The 16,359-nt window shown below is 49.3% G+C and overlaps 1 protein-coding gene across 1 annotated transcript in view; it reads left to right on the top strand.

Annotated features, from left to right (window-relative positions):
- Positions 1–14,112, top strand: part of LOC140403402 (uncharacterized) — a 960,939-nt gene extending 946,827 nt beyond the window's left edge. Inside the window, exons 12-14 of the mRNA XM_072491328.1 lie at positions 4,741–4,815; positions 10,726–10,800; positions 13,825–14,112. Of these exons, the coding sequence (XP_072347429.1) occupies positions 4,741–4,815; positions 10,726–10,800; positions 13,825–13,862 (188 nt within the window). The 3' untranslated portion in view covers positions 13,863–14,112. The remainder of the gene's footprint in view (positions 1–4,740; positions 4,816–10,725; positions 10,801–13,824) is intronic.
- The last annotated feature ends 2,247 nt before the right edge of the window (positions 14,113–16,359 follow it).

Here is a 16,359-nt window from a genome sequence, read left to right as displayed (position 1 = left end):
CTTATACTCAATGCCCCGGCCAATGAAGGCAAGCATGCCGTATGCCTTCTTGACTACCTTCTCCACCTGTGTAGCCCCTTTCAGTGATCTGTGGACCTGTACTCCTAGATCTCTTTGACTTTCAATACTCTTGAGGGTTCTACCATTCACTGTATATTCCCTACCTGCATTAGCCCTTCCAAAATGCATTACCTCACATTTGTCCAGGTTAAACTCCATCTGCCATCTCTCCGCCCAAGTCTCCAGACAATCTAAATCCTGCTGTATCCTCAGACAGTCCTCATCGCTATCCGCAATTCCACCAACCTTTGTGTCGTCTGCAAACTTACTAATCAGACCAGTTACATTTTCCTCCAAATCATTTATATATACTACAAAGAGCAAAGGTCCCAGCACTGATCCCTGTGGAACACCACTGGTCACAGCCCTCCAATTAGAAAAGCATCCCTCCATTGCTACCCTCTGCCTTCTATGGCCTAGCCAGTTCTGTATCCACCTTGCCAGTTCACCCCTGATCCCGTGTGACTTCACCTTTTGTACTAGTCTACCATGAGGGACCTTGTCAAAGGCCTTACTGAAGTCCATATAGACAACATCTACTGCCCTACCTGCATCAATCATCTTAGTGACCTCCTCGAAAAACTCTATCAAGTTAGTGAGACACGACCTCCCCTTCACAAAACCGTGCTGCCTCTCACTAATACGTCCATTTGCTTCCAAATGGGAGTAGATCCTGTCTCGAAGAATTCTCTCCAGTAATTTCCCTACCACTGAAGTAAGGCTCACCGGCCTGTAGTTCCCGGGATTATCCCTGCCACCCTTCTTAAACAGAGGAACAACATTGGGCGAGGATCCAAAGATTTCTGTCAAGGCCTCAGCAATTTCCTCTCCAGCCTCCTTCAGTATTCTGGGGTAGATCCCATCCGGCCCTGGGGACTTATCTACCTTAATATTTTTTAAGACACCCAACACCTCGTCTTTTTGGATCACAATGTGACCCAGGCTATCTACACCCCCTTCTCCAGACTCAACATCTACCAATTCCTTCTCTTTGGTGAATACTGATGCAAAGTATTCATTTAGTACCTCGCCCATTTCCTCTGGCTCCACACATAGATTCCCTTGCCTATCCTTCAGTGGGCCAACCCTTTCCCTGGCTACCCTCTTGCTTTTTATGTAAGTGTAAAAAGCCTTGGGATTTTCCTTAACCCTATTTGCCAATGACTTTTCATGACCCCTTCTAGCCCTCCTGACTCCCTGCTTAAGTTCCTTCCTACTTTCCTTATATGCCACACAGGCTTTGTTTAAAAATGGAGCAAGAGACAGACTGAATAATTACAGGTCAGACAACTGACCTCTGTAGTGGGAAAAGTATTGGAATAATTTCTGAGGGACAGGATAAATTGTCACTTAGAAAGGCACGGATTAATCAAGGACAATCAGCATAGAGTGCTGTTAAGGGAAAATCAGATCTGACTAATTTGGTTGAATTTATTGAGGAAGTAACGAGTGTTTAATATTTTCTCTGTGTGGGTCTTTAGTGAATTGATGTGAAATGTCTGCTTAAAGAAAGAGTGCCTCTTGGCAGAGGTAACAGGACGATGGCAAGCCAGATGGGGCATGTAGTACGACTGCTTTTCAAAACCCAAGCATCCCCTTTTTCCTGACGAACAAAAGACACATTTTCATGCACAATCTTGTGTACCTGTGAGTTACCCAAGTTACCCACTATACACCCATTGTTGTCATGCATTTTGTCCACTAGTCAGATTTTGCCCTGCATTGGATACTTTGGGCGGGTTTCTCCGTCCCGGAACGCCGTTGGGATTCTCCGTTTCGCCGGCTGGTCAGTGGGGCAGACCCAAGCCATCGTCAACCCCCGTGTTGCCCGGCCCCCCCCCGAGAATCACGACGGCGGAGAATTCAGCCCATAGTCTTTAACCCGCCCCCCCCCAAGGTAGTACAATAGGAACGCCAGCCCGCACCCGCCCTGCTCTCAGTGTCCGCCCCCTTCCTGCCCACCCCCGCCACTGTGAGCCTTTCCCAGAATGCAGTTCACACTGTCTGCCCGTTAAGTGGCCAGCCCGCACCAAACCACGTTCTGGGACTCACTGCTTGCTTCCGGGCCTGCCGAGCGAGCGCGGCCAACAGACGGAAAATTCAGGACCGGGATTCTGGTTCAACAGCCCCCAGCCGATGTGAAAATGGCGGGCTGAATCCAGCCTTTCAAGCAGGTTGCTCTGATTAGCGTCTCTTTGAATCATAGAATCACCACAGTGGAGAAAGTGGCCATTCGGCCCATTGAGTCTGCACTGAGCCTCCAAAAGAGCACCCACACCAGGCCCGAGCCCCCACACTATCCCCGTAACCCCACCTAATCTTCTGACACTAAGGGCAATTCATTTGCCCAATCCACCTAACCTGCACATCTTTGGACTGTGGGAGGAAGCCGGGGCACCCGGAGGAAACCCACGCACACACGGGGGAGAAAGTATTAACCCCGCACAGACAGTCGCCCGAGGTGGGAATCGAACCCGGGTCCCTGGCACTGTGAGGCAGCAGTGCTAACCACTGTGCCACCGTGCCATCCATTTTTTTACTCTTTCACCAAAATAATGCTCATGACTCCACCAAAGCAGCTCTCTGTTACGTGAAAATCTCCAGAAAATAGACCTGAGGCAATCTTTAGATTTTTCCTAATGACTGGTTTCAGTGTCAAAGAATGATACAGCATAAAAGGTGTCCATTCGGCCCATCGAGACTCGTTACAGTGAACATACTATCTCCTCTCCATCTCGGTTGGGGGAATAAAGATGTTTAACTCATGGGTAACCCTTCCTCCACTCCTTAACTCAGCTACTTTAATGGCAAAACCATTTTGTAAATCTATTGAGACATCAGATGCATTTGGCGGCCACACATCTGCAGCAGTCGACGAACATTTAGTGAACAGCCCTCGAGAAGCCAGCACGGTAACGTAACGACAAGCTAGTACAGTCTGGGCCGGACTTTCAACACAAGAGTCTGGATTGCCTGAGTCGGAGGTTTGAGTCCAGCTGCCTGAAGGTGCTAATGTTGCAGGAAGTATGTCCGAGGATATACTTCACTAACTTCACTGGCACTGTGCCCAGGGAACAGGAAATGGTGTTGGGGGTGGGAAAACCACAGAAATATCGGCGCATAAAACAACACCAATATTCCTGAAAAGAGAGACATGGGGCGTCATTCTCCGCCGGCGGGAGTCTCCGTTTTGCCGGCGCCGGGGGGGGTTTCCCGACGATGGGAAACCCCATTGACCGGCCGGTGTTACGGAGACTCCCGCCGGCCGGTCGGGGCAGAAATGTGGCGGGGCAGGTAGGAGAATTTTGCCCATGTTTCTGAAGCAAAAACTTCAGCAACATGGCTCCCTTTTCAGGAATAAAAAAGTCTTGCACCGATCCGGACAAATGGAAGAATGCCAAATTTCAAAGGATCGCGATCGTTTATATCGTAGGGGGGAAAGGGTGATTGGTTAGCCTTATTGACTATGATTGGCTGAGACATTGCCATGAAGAAAGCAATGGTTTATTGATACGGACATTAACTACTCCACTCCCAGAAGGGTCTCCCACCCTGACCAAGGCAGGCTGGGGTTTTTATACTCTGTGGGCTCCCCTCATTATCAGTGAAGCCCCGCCCCATTGCCGGGGACGTTCGTACTCTGTAGAGGCCACATCCGGTGACCTCCGTGGGGGTCGTAACATTCATCCCCCCCCTCCACCCGAGTGCTGAGCGACGCCCACATCATGGACTGGCGTGAGGGCCCCCTCACGCTCTTTGCCCGGGGATGGTGCTCGGGCGTTGTCTGCGTATACCGGACAGGGGGTTGCCTATCCGCGTGGAGCGTCCGGGTGAAGCCAGTGCGTTCGGCACGCCATCGTGAACCGGCTTGGTGGCCTCCGCCTGTGACTGAATTTCCATGTCAGAGTCAGGCGGGTCCGCATCCACCATCTTGGCGACTTGGGGCAGTGGCGTCAGCAGGGAAGGCGGAATATGCGGAACCGGGGTGTCCGGGAACATGCCCGGCTTATCAGGAGTGCGTCTACAGAGGTGATCCAGGTGCCTGTTTGATTTGCGGCCTTGTGTTCGCACCTTGTAAGAGACCGGTCCGGCCTGGGACAAGACCTCATCTAGGATCCATGCGGTGCCGTCGGCAAAAAGGGATGTCTGGCACAGCCGTTCGACCAGGGTTTTTTCCGAGAAATCTGCACAGATAGTTTGTGCGATATTAAAATTCCTCCGGTGGGGAGAATGATCAACAGAGGCTGTGATAGACTGAAAGATCGACGCCAAAATATTACAGAGCAAAGGGAGGAAGAATGTGTTTTTAAAATATTTTTTAAATTAATTTAAGGAATGTGGGCATCATTGTCTGGGCCAGCATTTATTGCCCATCCCTAATTGCCCCTTGAGAAGGTGGGGGTGATCTGCCTTCTTGAGCCACTGCAGTCCCTGTGGTGTAGGTACACCCACTGTGCTGTTAGGGAGGGAGCTCCAGGAGTTTGACCCAGCGACAGTGAAGGAACGGCCGATATATTTCCAAGTCGGGATAGTGAGTGACTTGGAGGGGAACCTCCAGGTGGTGATGTTCCCCGTGTGTCTGCTGCCCTTGTCCTTCTAGAGGGTAGCGTTTACCAAAGGAAAGATCTTTGTGATTTGAGTCCTCCAAATGTGAAAAGCAAACATTTGTTTCTGCTTTAGTCACACAGATGTTCGACGAAGTCAGGACGTCCCAGGCTGATCTGAAGGCCGAACTTTCCCGGATGCGCTACGACAGTAGGTGCTGAGTAGCAATTGGAAAAATTCCCAAATCTCATACTCCATCTCGTCTCCTTCAGATCCAATTCCTCGCCCTTCCGTTTTGAGAGGAACTATTGAAACGCAAACATCGCAGAATCAATCATTGGTCGTGTTTTGTCAGCTGCAGTAGCGAGAGATGTTGCAGTGTCTCCGTGAACAGTTATTAAGGGCCTTAGATACAATGGGGTTTGGTGGAAATATTGGTCAATATGATGGACTGCAAATTGTCTGCTTTTCATACTGAGAGGCCTGGATAGAGTGGAGAGGATGATTCTGCTAGTCAGAGAAACTAGTTTTTATTTTTTATAATCGTTATTGTCCCAAGCAGCTTACATTGCAATGAAGTTACTGTGAAAACCCCTAGTTGCCACATTCCGGCGCCTGTTAGGGTACCCGGAGGAAACCCACGCAGACACGGGAGTGACCCAAGCCGGGAATCAAACCTGGGACCCTGGCGCTGTGAAACCGCAGTGCTAACCACTGTGTTACTGTGCTGCCCAGAGACTGGAACCCGAGGGCACATCCTCAGACTGAATTGACGGTCCTTTAAAACAGAGATGAGGAGGAATTTCTTCAGCCAGAGGGTGGTGAATCTGTGGAACTCTTTGCCGCAGAAGGCTGTGGAGGCCAAATCACTGAGCGTCTTTAAGACAGAAATAGATAGGTTCTTGATTAATAAGGGGATCAGGGGATATGGGGAGAAGGTAGGACAATGGGGTTGAGAAACATATCAGCCATGATCGAATAGCGGAGCAGACTCGATGGGCCGAGTGGCCGAATTCTGCTCCTGTGTCTTATGTCCAGAGGCTGACTAAGGCCCCAAAATGGCAGCTGGGAAGGGCGAGCACATTTCTGATCGGTACTGGACTAACCGCCGTATTGGGTAAGGACAATCAAGAGGCATAATTTACCCTTTGGGATTACAAATAAGGAGCCACTCGCAATACCCTTTCCAAAATTGGTTTACCCTGAGGCAAGCAATGCTATCACACTCATAGGGAGAATAAAGCTGCAGAATGTCAACAGGAAAATAGTGGGTGACTCACAGAATGTGGAGCAAGGAAGAGCAGGAGTGATTCTCCTGACTCAAAGGTAAAGGACCCCACCGATTGCTGCCTCCATCTCCCATTCCCTCAATTCCCAGATCTGAGGGTCAACCGTGACACTAGAAAGAATTCAATTCCTCACCCCACACTGGCTCTATGACATTGAGTGTCATTTCCCAACCATTCCCAGACCATTTCCTAACTGGGATACGGGACAGAAACCCCAATGATTTATTTTAATTCTGTCAGACTGAGGGGAAAGGACACCTCGCTCCAGGAGTGATTTCATTAACAATAAGGGATATGATATATTAAAACAAACTTTATTACTAACACAGAATTAAAATCTTCAACATCACACCAGGAAATAATTTACAAATATCCCTTAAACAATACTGATCAATAGCGTGACACAGTAACCCTTAACTGCTATCTTTATTCCCACTAAAATAACAAATCCATCTCCGATCTCAATCCACTTTGAACTGCAATCAAATATAGTTACTTTAAATCTAGTTACTCTGTACTTGCTGTACAGAGATGTCTTCAATAATTCACTTTGAGAAACAGAAATATTTTCACTGCTTGAAAGAAAGAGACCTGACCCCTGTTGGAATAATGCAAAATCTAGGGTGGCGCGGTGGCGCAGTGGTTAGCACTGCTGCCTCACGGTGCCGAGGTCCCAGGTTCGATCCCGGGTCAGTGTCCGTGTGGAGTTTGCACATTCGCCCCATGTCTGCCTGGGCCTCTCTCCGCAGCCACCACATGATCACGACCACTGAGACCGCACGTGGCCGGCGCCATCGGGAACTCGGCCAATCGGAAGCGGAGCATCGCGGCCCGCGGCTTAATGATGCCGAATTAAAGGGGGTGGAGCATCACGGCCTGGCGCCTGCCGCGATTTCAGCGTCGGGAGCCATTCTCCGCCCAATCACCGTTCCCGATTTCATCATTGGCCAATGGAGAATCCAGCCCATTCTCTTTCTTTCCTTCTCTATCAACATACCTTTTGAGCAAATTAACATGAGCCACTTTGTGCGTTTCCCTTCTATCTGGCGTTCTTATCAAATAATTCACCTCACTCAATTTCCTTTCAATTTAATAAGGCCGACTAAATCTTGCTTTTAATGGTTCACTCATGTGGGCGGCACGGTAACACAGTGGTTAGCACTGTTGCTTCACAGCTCCAGGGTCCCAGGTGCGATTCCCAGCTTGGGTCACTGTCTGTGCGGAGTCTGCATGTTCTCCCCGTGTCTGCGTGGGTTTCCTCCGGGTGCTCCAGTTTCCTCCCACAAGTCCCAAAAGACGTGCTTGTTAGATGAATTGGACATTCTGAATTCTCCATCTGTGTAAGAACATAAGAACATAAGAACTAGGAGCAGGAGTCGGCCATCTGGCCCCTCGAGCCTGCTCCACCATTCAATGAGATCATGGCTGATCTTTTGTGGACTCAGCTCCACTTTCCGGCCCGAACACCATAACCCTTAATCCCTTTATTCTTCAAAAAACTATCTATCTTTATCTTAAAAACATTTAATGAAGGAGCCTCTACTGCTTCACTGGGCAAGGAATTCCATAGATTCCCAACCCTTTGGGCGAAGAAGTTCCTCCTAAACTCAGTCCTAAATCTACTTCCCCTTATTTTGAGGCTATGCCCCCTAGTTCTGCTTTCACCCGCCAGTGGAAACAACCTGCCCGCATCTATCCTATCTATTCCCTTCATAATACTATATGTTTCTATAAGATCCCACCTCATCCTTCTAAATTCCAATGAGTACAGTCCCAGTCTACTCAACCTCTCCTCGTAATCCAACCCCTTCAGCTCTGGGATTAACCTAGTGAATCTCCTCTGCACACCCTCCAGTGCCAGTACATCCTTTCTCAAGTAAGGAGACCAAAACTGAACACAATACTCCAGGTGTGGCCTCACTAACACCTTATGCAATTGCAGCATAACCTCCCTAGTCTTAAACTCCATCCCTCTAGCAATGAAGGACAAAATTCCATTTGCCTTCTTAATCACCTGTTGCACCTGTAAACCAACTTTTGCGGCTCATGCACTAGCACACACCCAGGTCTCTCTGCACAGCAGCATGTTTTGATATTTTATCATTTAAATAATAATCCCTTTTGCTGTACCCGAATAGGCGCCAAATGTGGTGACTAGGGGCTTTTCGCAGTAGAACTTCATTGCAGTGTTAATGTAAACCTATTTGTGACAATAATAAAGATTATTATCATAGAATTTACAGTGCAGAAGGAGGCCATTCGGCCCATCGGGTCTGCACCGGCTCTTGGAAAGAGCATCCTACCCAAGGTCCACACCTCCACCCTATCCCCACAGACCCAGCAACCCCACCCAACACTAAGGGCAATTTTGGACACTAAGGGCCAATTTATCATGGCCAATCCACCTAACCTGCACATCTTTGGACTGTGAGAGGAAACCGGAGCACCCGGAGGAAACCCACGCACACATGGGGAGGGATGTGCAGACTCCGCACAGACAGTGACCAAGCCGGAATCGAACCTGGGACCCTGGAGCTGTGAAGCAATTGTGCTATCCACAATGCCACCGTGCTGCCCGTAAATTATTATTATTAATACTTTCTCCCCACTACGGATTTTTGATTTCTTATCTGCCTCGTTTTTCATCACATGCTGTCACAATTCAAAATATTTTCTCACCAATCTAACAACTCGAGTTAATTCTCTCCCCTAAAGTTTGGACACCTACTCCAACAACATAGTCTCCGAATCTTTTTGACCAATTTAAGTGGTCCTCTCACCTCATCACCAAAAATTTAATTTGAATGGACTGAATTTTAGTTGAGTCATTAGGTGCAAATAATACAAATATAATTCCTTTATCCTAATTCTCTGGATAATCCTGACCCTCAGCATTTAATTCCAGGTTTTTATTCGATTCCAGTTTCACCATCTGTCATGTTGGGATTTGAATCCAGGGTTTTTGGATTACGAATCCAGCAATAATACCACTACGCCACCAAATCCCCATGTGACTGTATAGCTGTTCAGTAAGAAGTCTTACAACACCAGGTTAAAATCCAACAGGTTTGTTTCGAATCACTAGCTTTCGGAGCGCTGCTCCTTCCTCAGGTGAATGAAGCGGGTAGGTTCCAGAAACATTTATATAGACAAAGTCAAAGATGCAAGATGATGCTTTGAATGCGAGCATTTGCAGGTAATTAAGTCTTTACAGATCCAGAGATACAGGTAATCCCAGGTTAAAGAGGTGTGAATTGTACCAAGCCAGGACAGTGGGTAGGATTTCACAAGCCCAGGCCAGATGGGATGGAATGCGGCATGAATCCAAGATCCCGGTTGAGGCCGTACTCATTCTGCGTTGTCAAGCGTCCTGAAGGCCGCCTTGGAGAACGCTTACCCGGAGATCAGAGGCTGCATGCCCTTGACTGCTGAAATGTTTCCCCGACTGGAAGGGAACATTCCTGTCTGGCGATAGTCGCACGATGTCCGTTCATCCGTTGTCGCAGGGTCTCTGCATGGTCTCGCCAATGTACCACGCTTCGGGACATCCTTTGCGAAATCCTACCAACTGTCCTGGCTTGAGGCAATTCACACCTCTTTAACCTGGGGTTTACCCCATCTCTGGCTCTGTAAAGACTTAATTAACTGCAAATGCTCGCATTCCAAGCATTGTTCTGGCATCTTTGACTTTGTCTATATATATGTTTCTGGAACCTACCTCTTCATTCACCTGAGGAAGGAGCAGTGCTCCGAAAGCTAGTGATTTGAAACAAACCTGTTGGACTTTAACCTGCTGTTGTAAGACTTCTTCCTGTGCCCACCCCAGTCCAACGCCGGCATCTCCACATTATGTATTGCTGTTGTGGAGGGTCTTTGGGTGTTCTTTGACCACATGGTCAAGCAGACGTGACTGGGAGAGTTCCTGCTGACCTGCTGGAATTCTGCCCCTTTGACGCCCTGAGGAGGTCTCTCTGGAACCTTTGTCAGTGGACGGTTGATATGACTCTGTCTTTCAGATTAGACATTAACTGAACCTCCCCCCACCAGTCCCCTGCCCCCCCCCCCCCCCCCACCCCCCATCCCCACCACCACCACCCAGCCTGCTCTCCCATGAGGTGCGGAAGATCCCACAACGCTATTTCAAAGGAGAAACAGGGGAACGCTCTTCAACATCCTGGCCAATATTTATCCTTCAACCAATATCGCAAAGTCGTATTATCGTGTTGTCAGATGGCTTGTTTGCGGGATCTTCCTGTGCACGACTTGGCTGCTGCTTTCCTCTTGTTCAAACACTTCAAAACTTCATTGGAAATGAGGTGAAGCGGAACGTCCTGAGGGATGTGAAGGGCGCTATACAAATGCAGGGTATTGCCCAGGAGGCTTCTTGAAAGGCCCCCACCCCCCACCCCGCTTTACCTTGAACTACCTGACCTCTGAGTGGTTCAGATTGGGGTAGGCGGAGCTGAAACATATGCAGACACTGGCATGCCAATCACAACAAGTGACCCCTCCCCCCCACCACCTACCAAAATCTGGAAGTGGGCGGTAAGAGCCACTCGCCACCTCCCCCGCCCCCCCCTACCAGAGCCCCTCCCCCTACCCAACCCCCCCCCCCCCCCCCCCCCCCCGCCCCCCCCCCCCCCCCAGGAATATCCCAACCGGGGTCACTCGATTCAGCAGCTGATAGGAGAACCAATAGGAGCCAAAGGGAAACGACCCCCCCCCCCACCCCCCCCCGGCCCCCGCTGAGAAATTAAAGCCTGGAGTCGCGTGTGCCAGATCGACTATGCTACCCGCCTGAGTCACATCTAAACCTTCTCCTCTCTTGCAGTTACAAAGAAGTTCAGTGAAATGCGAATCGCGCAGAGTGATTGGAAAATGGAACTCGGTCAACTAAGGAGCGAGTGTGAGTGTCTCCAATGCGGTTCCGAGGCAAACTATTCAGAAGCTATTGAGCGCATGCCTGTTTATAACGGTGGATGCGTTACAGGAATGGGGGGCGGGGGGGGAAGGTTGGGGGAAGGTGGTGGGGGGGGGAAGGAATGGGTCTGGAGATACTAACATGATCCAATGCTGCCGGAGAGATCCTAGGCGCTGGTAAGCATTACGGGCCAGTTACACCTGGGCATGGGGGGTACTCTGACTTCTCTCCCCTCAGCTCAGAAAGTGACGGGTGCACAGGACGCACAACGTGTTCATTGCTTCCCGAGTCAGAGGGTGAAGGTTTGCCAGACCGATTCCTGGGGGGGGGGGGGGGGGGGGGGGTGGGGGGACTGACGCACAAGGAGGGATTGAGTCGGTTAGAGTTGTGTTCACTGGAGTTCTGGAGAATAAGTGCGGGGGGGGGGGGGGTCGGACTCATAGAAACCTATAAAATTCTAACAGGACCAGACAGGGTAAATGCAGGAAGGATGTTCCCGATGGCGATGGAGTCCAGGGCCTGGTGTCATAGTCTGTGGATACGGGGTAGACCATTGAGGACGGAGGTGAGGAGAAGGTTCTTCACCCAGAGTGGATGGCCTGTGGAATTCGTTACCACAGAAACCAGTTGAGGCCAAAATATTGTATGTTTTCAGGAAGGATTTAGATGTAGCACTTGGGGCTAAACTGGGGGGGGGGGGGGGGTTAGAGTATATGGGAGGGAGCAGGGACAGGTTGCTGAGTTGGGATAATCAGCCATGATCATAATGATAGCACAGTGGTTAGCACTGTTGCTTCACAGCACCAGATCCCAGGTTCGGTTCCCGGCTTGGGTCACTGTCTGTGCGGAGTCTGCACGTCCTCCCCGTGTGCGCGTGGGTTTCCTCCGGGTGCTCCGGTTTCCTCCCCCAAGTCCCGAAAGACGTGCTGTTAGGTGAATTGGACATTCTGAATTCTCCCTCCGTGTACCTGAACAGGCGCCGGAGTGTGGCGACTAGGGGAATTTCACAGTAACTTCATTGCATTGTTAATGTAAGCCTACTTGTGACAATAATAAAGATTCTTCTTCTTCTTCTTCTTCTTCTTCTTCTTGTTATTATTATTATTATTATTATTATTATTATTAATGAATGGTGGAGCACGCTCAAAGAGCCAAATGGTCTCTTCCTGCACCGATTTTCTATGTTTCTATGTTTATTTATAGGATGCAGCATTGCATATGTCTGCCTTCTATCCCCTAGTGCCAGAGGCCCAGCAGTCTCTCTTTATAAGTGCTCTAGGTACTTGATTAAACAATGCCCTCCATGTTTAATCTCGACATCATCAATGCACCATTAACAGGAAGCAGTGCTACACTGGCTCAAACATGTAGGAAGGCAACGGGAGTGTACAGAGGCGCTCACCACACATTAAGCGGCGTGATTGGTCCATTCGGGCAGAGGTAGACCCAACGCCTGCACAGTCGTGGTGCCAGTCTCAGGGGGGCACGGGCAATATTCCTAGCCCAGTGTTCCCATCTGGCTGCCCCATTAACAGTGCACCCTCCCCAGTCTCCGCCCAACACCTTGAATCAACCTTGACGGTTTCTGCGAGACTTCAAATGCTCAGGAGGAAATTTACCCGAATGGATGAGGGAATCTTGGTCACCCGAGTCAGGTTGGAGGAGGTGGCCTCCTTGGAGAGAAGGACATTGGGAGGGGAGACTCGAGAGATTAGGACAGATTTGGATAACGTAAGCAAACTGTCCCCGTTTACTGAGGAGACGAGAACTATCGGGAGACACAGATTTCAGGTTTTGGACAAGAGGCGTGAGGGGGGGTGGGGGGGGTGGGGGGGGGGAGGGGGGGGGTTGGGGGGGGGGTGCGGGTAGGGATGTGGGGAAGAACATCTTTATATAGCGAGTGGTAGCGACCTGGAATTCTATTCCCACAAGGATTTTAATAGGAAACTGGATGAACACTTGAAAGATTTAGACTCCAGGGGTAAAGGGTGGGGGTGGGGGGGGGGGACCGGGACAGATTGGGTGGCTCCCTGGAGCGATGACAATCCAGGGAACCAGGGTGGTTCCAGACGGCGGCTGGTTAGCCAGTTAGGGCCCCCCCCCCCCCCCCCCCCCCCGCCACTTTTTTGCACGAAGGGCCTGTCGCGCTAGCTGAAGTGCCCAATGGTGAACCTTCCCTGAGATCAGGGGCCATTGGGGTTAGGGGGGTGGAAGGAGGGGGCTGAAATTGATGCGTTTATGAGGGAGAAAGGAAATCAGAGCTAAAGCAGGAGTCGGCCATTCAGCCCCTCGAGCCCACTCCACCATTCAACACGATCATGGCTGATCGCAACTCGGCCTCGTCTCCGCCTTCCTGCCCTCCCCCCAAAACCCTCCATCTCTCGAATTAAAACCTATCAATCTCCTCCTCAAATTTGTTCAGTGTTCCAAAGTCCATCGTACTCTGGGGTAGAGGATTCCTTAGATTCCTTTGAGTGAAATAATTCCTCCTCATTTCTGTTTTAAATCTACTACCCCTTAGCCTAAAACTCTGGACTGTCATTCTATAATATCCAACAAGGGGAGAGATCCGCTCTACATCTACCCGGTCGACCCCTTTAGCATCTGATACACCTCGGTTAGATCTCTCATTCTTCTAAACTCCAGGGAGCATAGGCCGAAACTGCTCAATCTCACTTCACAAGACAAGTCCTTCATTCCTGGAAGCAATCGAGTGAACCTCCTCTGCCCCGCCTCTAATGCATTTACGTCCTTCTTCGAGCAAGAGGACCAAATCTGTGCAGATTACCCCAGGTGGGCAGTTTCCGTTAGACAAGGACATTGGAACGGTTAATCACGTACGGATCCATGGAAGCTACAATGAGGTGTCGGTCAGGGAAGTGAAAAGGTCTCGAATACATTCTTGGACATTAATTGAGAACCATTGAGTCCTGCTAAGTGAATAGAAATAGGCAGAAAATCTAAACTTCAGCTGTGATAAGTCTAAATACCTACGTTTTGTTTTCAAAGTGCGGGAGCGAGAGAGCGCAACGGAAAAAGGAGAATGATCAAATCACTAGGAATGAACAAGGTGAAGAGGAAACGCTGACAGGTGACAAGACCACCTTTCTGAAGAGCCTGCCCAAGTGTTAAAATCGTTTTAGTTCATCGATTATTCTTCTACCCGAGGGATCGATGTCGATCATCGCCAGGCACAGACTTGATGCAGGAACCTGGGCAGAACGAAGAACTCTGTCAGTGGAGAAGTTCATTATCACTGTGGGTCATGGAACCCGGGAATCGCAAATTAAACTTCCCTAAGACAGCCCTGTGTTGTTGGAACCTGAATTTGTCTGTGACTGCTCGAGTGTAACTCCATCCAGCTGAGTACAGCTGCTACAACTCTCACTGTCTCCAACATTGAGTCAACTGTTCTGATGGTGTGAGTGTGTGTGTGTGTGAGAGTGTGGTGTATGTGTGCAATAATAATCTTTATTAATGTCACAAGTAGCCTTACATTAACACTGCAATAAAGTTACTGTGACAATCCCCTAGTCGCCACATTCCGGCGCCTGTTCGGGTACACTGAGGGAGAATTCAGAATGTCCAATTCACCTAACAAGCTCGTCTTTCGGGACTTGCGGGAGGAAAGCGGAGTACCCGGAGGAAACCCACGCAGACACGGGGAGAACGTGCAAACTCTACACAGACAGTGACCCAAGCCTGGAATCGAACCTGGGACTCTGACACTGTGAGGCAGCAGTGCTAACCACTGTTTGTCTGTGAGTGTGTGTGGGGGGGGGGGGCTTGTTTGTGTGTGGCAAGTGTGTATGTATGTATGTGTGTGATGTGTGTGTAATACTAATCTTTATTAGTGTCACAAGTAGGCATACAGTAACACATTACAGTATGCGTGTTGGTGTGTCTGTGCGTGTTTGTTTGTGTGTCCAGTTTGGGACATTAATGAGAACACACAGTGTGCAATCTGGGGTATTAGTGAACACACAGTGCTCAGTCTGGGGTATTAGTGAACACACAGTGCTCAGTCTGGGGTATTAGTGAACACACAGTGCACAGTCTGGGGTATTAGTGAACACACAGTGCACAGTCTGGGGTATTAGTGAACACACTGTGCACAGTCTGGGGTATTAGTGAACACACAGTGCACAGTCTGGGGTATTAGTGAACACACAGTGCACAGTCTGGGGTATTAGTGAACACACCGTGCACAGTCTGGGGTATTAGTGAACACACAGTGCTCAGTCTGGGGTATTAGTGAGCACACAGTGTGCAATCTGGGGTATTAGTGAACACACAGTGCTCAGTCTGGGGTATTAGTGAACACACCGTGCACAGTCTGGGGTATTAGTGAACACACAGTGCACAGTCTGGGGTATTAGTGAACACACAGTGCACAGTCTGGGGTATTAGTGAACACACAGTGTACAGTCTGGGGTATTAGTGAACACACCGTGCACAGTCTGGGGTATTAGTGAACACACAGTGCACAGTCTGGGGTATTAGTGAACACACGGTGCACAGTCTGGGGTATTAGTGAATACACCGTGTACAGTCTGGGGTATTAGTGAACACACAGTGCTCAGTCTGGGGTATTAGTGAACACACAGTGCACAGTCTGGGGTATTAGTGAACACACAGTGTACTGTCTGGGGTATTGGTGAACACACTGTGCACAGTCTGGGGTATTAGTGAACACACAGTGCACAGTCTGGGGTATTAGTGAACACACAATGCACAGTCTGGGGTATTAGTGAATACACAGTGTACAGTCTGGGGTATTAATGAACGCACATCATGCAATCTGGGGTATTAGTGAACATACAGTGTACAGTCTGGGGTATTAGTGAATGCACAGTGTACAGTCTGGGGTATTAGTGAACACACAGTGTGCAATCTGGGGTATTAGTGAACACACAGTGTACAGCCTGGGGTATTAGTGAACACACATTGTGCAATCTGGGGTATCAGTGAACACACAGTGTACAGCCTGGGGTATTAGTCAACACACAGTGTACAGTCTGGGGTATTAGTGAACACTCAGTGTACAGCCTGGGGTATTAGTCAACACACAGTGTACAGTCTGGGGTATTAGTCAACACACAGTGTACAGTCTGGGGTATTAGTGAACACACAGTGTACAGTCTGGGATATTAGTCAACACACAGTGTACAGTCTGGGCTATTAGTGAATACACAGTGCACAGTCTGGGATATTAGTGAACACACAGTGTACAGTATGGGGTATTAGTGACCACACAGTGCACAGTCTGGGATATTAGTGAACACACCGTGTACAGTCTGGGGTATTAGTGAACACACCGTGTACAGTCTGGGGTATTAGTTAACACACAGTGTACAGTCTGGTATATTAGTGAACACACAGTGTACAGTCTGGGATATTAGTGAACACACACTGTACGGTCTGGGGTATTAGTGAACACACAGTGTACAGTCTGGGGTATTAGTGAACACATAGTGTGCTGTCTGGGGTATTAGTGAATACATAGTGTACAGTCTGGGGTATTAGTGAACACACAGTGTACAG

Source organism: Scyliorhinus torazame, chromosome 27 (genome assembly GCF_047496885.1).
Source record: "Scyliorhinus torazame isolate Kashiwa2021f chromosome 27, sScyTor2.1, whole genome shotgun sequence".
Taxonomy (NCBI): domain Eukaryota; kingdom Metazoa; phylum Chordata; class Chondrichthyes; order Carcharhiniformes; family Scyliorhinidae; genus Scyliorhinus; species Scyliorhinus torazame.
The sequence above is the reverse complement of the archived record's forward strand: the minus strand, read 5'-3'. Positions and strand labels throughout refer to the sequence as shown.